At 30.0% G+C, this 4,820-nt stretch overlaps 1 protein-coding gene across 1 annotated transcript in view; it reads left to right on the top strand.

The window, feature by feature from the left end:
* The window catches only part of LOC106474024, a 12,761-nt gene extending 8,312 nt beyond the window's left edge, over positions 1–4,449 (top strand). The window contains exons 5-8 of the mRNA XM_022402403.1: positions 1,950–2,126; positions 2,311–2,511; positions 3,088–3,255; positions 4,402–4,449. Of these exons, the coding sequence (XP_022258111.1) occupies positions 1,950–2,126; positions 2,311–2,511; positions 3,088–3,255; positions 4,402–4,449 (594 nt within the window). The remainder of the gene's footprint in view (positions 1–1,949; positions 2,127–2,310; positions 2,512–3,087; positions 3,256–4,401) is intronic.
* The last annotated feature ends 371 nt before the right edge of the window (positions 4,450–4,820 follow it).

Genomic DNA, 4,820 nt, shown 5'->3' with positions numbered 1-4,820 from the left:
GATGTACAAGTGTTATGTAACACTATGATGTACAAGTGTTATGTAACACTATGATGTACAAGTGTTATGTAACACTATAATGTATATGTACAAGTGTGCTATGTCACTGTAATGTATATGTACAGGTGCGCTATGTAACACTATAATGTATATGTACAGGTACAAGTGTGTTATGTAACACTATGATGTACAAGTGTGCTATGTAACACTATAATGTATATGTACAAGTGTGCTATGTAACACTATAATGTATATGTACAGGTACAAGTGTTATGTAACACTATAATGTACAGGTACAATTGTGTTATGTAACACTATGATGTATATGTACAAGTGTGCTATGTAACACTATAATGTATATGTACAAGTGTGCTATGTAACACTATGATGTACAGGTACAATTGTGTTATGTAACACTATAATGTACAGGTACAATTGTGTTATGTAACACTATGTTGTATATGCACAAGTGTGCTATGTAACACTATAATGTATATGTACAAATGTGCTATATAACAATATATTACATTACAATAGCATTTTTTCATGTAACAGAAGCTGAACATGTGGCAGTGCACAGAACTTTATCTTATATCTGCTTTTGTTTACTTTTTAAAAACCAGTTACATTTAACTAGCTGAAAGAAAAAAGTCTAGTTGCTTACACTAGCTTGTAATGATGGTAACTTTAAACTTAACTTACTGATTTGGTATTAACGTTTATTTTTTCTGAAACTAATCATTCACATCTTTAAAGTAGACAACTAACTAAATGAAGAACTTGACTGATTGATTATTGTTGGTAAAACAAAAGTAATAGTTCTTAACAATAGATTAAACTAACAACACAATAAACTAAGGACACAATGAACTAACAATAGATTAAACTAACAATACAATAAACTAACAACACAATGAACTAGCAATACAATGAATTAACAATAGATTAAACTAACAACACAATAAACTAACAAAAGACTAAACAAAATATATCAAATATTTCTAATAGTCCAATGACTTTCCAAGTTTTTTTTTCTTAAATTCAAGCTTAAAGTTTGATAAAGAATTTTCATTTAAAGCAGCGCTCCACATTTTGTAAAATTTAAACAGTAACAATAGATTAAACTAACAACACAATGAACTAGCAATACAATGAATTAACAATAGATTAAACTAACAACACAATGAACTAGCAATACAATGAATTAACAATAGATTAAATTAACAACACAATAAACTAACAATAGATTAAACTAAGAACACAATGAACTAACAATAGATTAAACTAAGGACACAATGAACTAACAATAGATTAAACTAACAATAAACTAACAACACAATGAACTAGCAATACAATGAATTAACAATAGATTAAACTAAGAACACAATAAACTAACAAAAGATTAAATTAACAACACAATAAACTAACAATACAATGAAAGTTCATTGTGTCCTTAGTTTAATCTATTGTTAGTTCATTGTGTCCTTAGTTTAATCTATTGTTAGTTCATTGTGTTCTTAGTTTAATCTATTGTTAGTTCATTGTGTTGTTAATTTAATCTATTGTTAATTCATTGTATTGCTAGTTCATTGTGTTGTTAGTTTAATCTATTGTTAATTCATTGTATTGCTAGTTCATTGTTTTGTTAGTTTATTGTATTGTTAGTTTAATCTATTGTTAGTTCATTGTGTTCTTAATAATATGATAGTTGGCTGTATGATGACTTTGATAATATGATAGTTGGCTGTATGATGACTTTGATAATATGATAGTTGGCTGTACGATGACTTTGATAATATGATAGTTGGCTGTATGATGACTTCGATAATATGATAGTTGGCTGTATGATGACTTCGATAATATGATTGTTGGCTGTATGATGACTTTGTTAATATGATAGTTGGCTGTATGTTAAGAAAAATAAAAGCTGTAAATGTGTGTACTTGTAGGAAATGAAAAAGGTAGAACAACAAATAAGTTTGGAAGTAACAGGAAATCCTTCTCCAAAAGAATGTGATTTGAAGAAAAGGATGAAAAAAGAAACAAGTTTAAAAGTAGCAGAAAGTGACCCAAAGAAATGGATAAAAAGACAGAATAACGGAAAGACAGACAAAAGGCCTCTGAAGGTAACCCTTTAGTTGACAATAAGTTTTTTAATTTTTTGAAATATGAGTTGAAACGAGTGATAGATGTTGAATATGTGAACATGCTTGATGCTAATGAAAAACGTATCATTTGTGGCATTTACCTTCTGTTGTTTTCTGTTATCATATTGAATGGTACTAAATTATTCTGATTATACACCTTTAGAAAGAGAAGCCACAGCAGAACAAGAGCGACATTGAAGGTTTGAAGAAGATCGTGCAAAAGAAACGACTGAAAAAACAACAGTTTCAACCACAGTTCGACCCTAAAGATTTTCCCAAGTTATTTGATGCGTGTAAAGAGAACAAGCCTAAAATTGATACAAAGCTAGATAATTTGACTGCAGACGACAAAGCTGGAAAACAGGTATCGTGTTACAAGTTACGCAGACGGACAGTATATATATATACATGCAGGTTATTTTAAGGAAGATTTTACTGTATTCAAACAAATGCTTAAACCTAACAATAAATGCCTAATTGATGAGGAACTTAATGTTGCCCATGCTGCATGTTTTATAAAGTAAATGTACAATATAATATTGAAGTTTGTAAGGAAATGTATGAAAGAAAGGAACTTCTAAGCTTGTGAAGGAAAGGAACCAAAAAAGTATTTTTTAACTTTATAAACGGAGTGTGCAGATAAAAAATTTTGAAATTTGTAAAGGAGATATATCAAAAAAATGATTTTCTGATTATATAATGGAAATTTACAAACAAAACATATTAGCATTTGTAAAAGAAGTGTTTGGAAAAAAAAGGAATTTCTTAGTTTAAATTATTACTCACTCATACCTGTCATTATAAGAAACTCGTCTCACAGCCGGACCAGCTAAGCTGACAGTGTTTATTATAAGATAACTTGGGAATTAGTCGTTTAAAATAGTGTAAGTTATCGTGACAAATATAAACACGAAAAATGTTTGTTTTTCTTTAATTATAGCAGATCAGAGTATTTGGTTTGAAGTCACTGGAAAACGATTCTAACAGGAAGAAAACTTACTGCAAAGAAAAGTTGAGAAATGATCAAGAACTAAGAAGTAATGATTCTGTTTGTCAACTCAAAAATTGTGAAAAGTCAAACTTAAATAAAAAAGAAACCAGATGTCAGGTAAGGAGTTTTTGGAAAATAATTGTACATTTTATAAAGTTAATAATGTGTTATTTGTTGTAAAATAATTTTTATTTCATAGTGTTTGTTGTTTGTGAATTTAGCATTTGTTTTATTCGTAGAAAAAAATAAATAAATTAGTCTCCATTCTAAGTGGGTGTGTCATGACCTGGTGGTTAGGGCATTCGACTTGCAATTTGTGGGTCACAAGTTTGAATCCTGCCAGTAAATATGCTTGCTTTTTGAGCCATGGGGGAGTTATAATAATAATGTCCATTCCACTTTTCATTGTTGAAAGAGTAGCTTAAGAGATGGTGATGGGTTGTGTTAACTAGTTGCCTTTCCGTCTGGTCTATCACTTCAAAACTAAAGACTGTAAATAACCCTTGAGTAGTTTTGTACAAAATTTGACAAACAAACATCCATACCAAGTATGAGATTGGCAAGAATATATTTATTTGTGAACAAGTAAACATTTTTTTTGTTATATGGCTTCACTCCATTAGATTTGAGAAAACAAATTTTGTACAACACTTAAAAAAATAAAACAGTTAAGTAATAACCTAATTGATGGATTTTTATAATTGCTCTTTATTCGAATAGCTTTGAGTCTTGAATTGACGAAATTTCGTTGATTTAAAATGACATCATTGTTTGCATATTCATATACACCAGGAGCGCTGATGAAATAAAGAAGAAAAATTACATTTCCAAGAGGTAATCCTTGCCGAACGTAAATGTCTTTTAATTATTTCATGGTAGTTTCTTTGAGCAAGGGTGCTTGAAACTGAGATTGTAGGTCGTGGAAAAGTGTTTGAAACTTTTCATTGATGTCCAGTGTGAACCCTGTTTCTTCACATCCTTTCTATAACTCATTAATTGTAATTAATGTAATTAAACAAATCTCCCAATTGACAGCTTTGTTTTTTAGATACACAATAAAAAAAACAAAAATAAAAGTTTTAAAATCTTATTTACTTATCAGAAACTTGAAACTGGTAAACTTTAGGAAGTTTTAATGGAAATTCCCTTTCTTCATGGTCGTACAAAACTCTAAATTAGGACGTGTGTCCAATACAGTGAAAAGATGATTAGCTTTATGCCTTTAGTGTTTTGGAAGAATTTCTGTATTATTCATTTTCCTAGAAAGACCTTGAGATTTTGTCCCCTGGTGGGTTAGTGGTAAGTCTATGAAAAATCAGGGGTTTGATTTCCCTTGTTGGACACAGCAGATAGCTCAATGTGGCTTTGCTATAAGAAAAACACACACACACCTTCAGATCTTAGTTAAACATGAGAAACACACACACACACATCTTTAGATCTTAGTTAAACATTAGAAACACACTCACACACCTTCAGATATTAGTTAAACATGAGAAACACACTCACTCACTCACCTTCAGATCTTAGTTAAACATGAGAAACACACTCACTCACTCACCTTCAGATCTTAGTTAAACATGAGAAACACACTCACTCACTCACCTTCAGATATTAGTTAAACATGAGAAACAAACTCACACACCTTCAGATATTAGTTAAACATGAGAAACAAACTCACA

The sequence above is a fragment of the Limulus polyphemus genome, unplaced genomic scaffold, assembly GCF_000517525.1.
Source record: "Limulus polyphemus unplaced genomic scaffold, Limulus_polyphemus-2.1.2 Scaffold6733, whole genome shotgun sequence".
Classification (NCBI taxonomy): Eukaryota; Metazoa; Arthropoda; class Merostomata; order Xiphosura; family Limulidae; genus Limulus; species Limulus polyphemus.
Note: the sequence above shows the minus strand (reverse complement) of the source record. Positions and strands in the feature narration are given on the sequence as shown.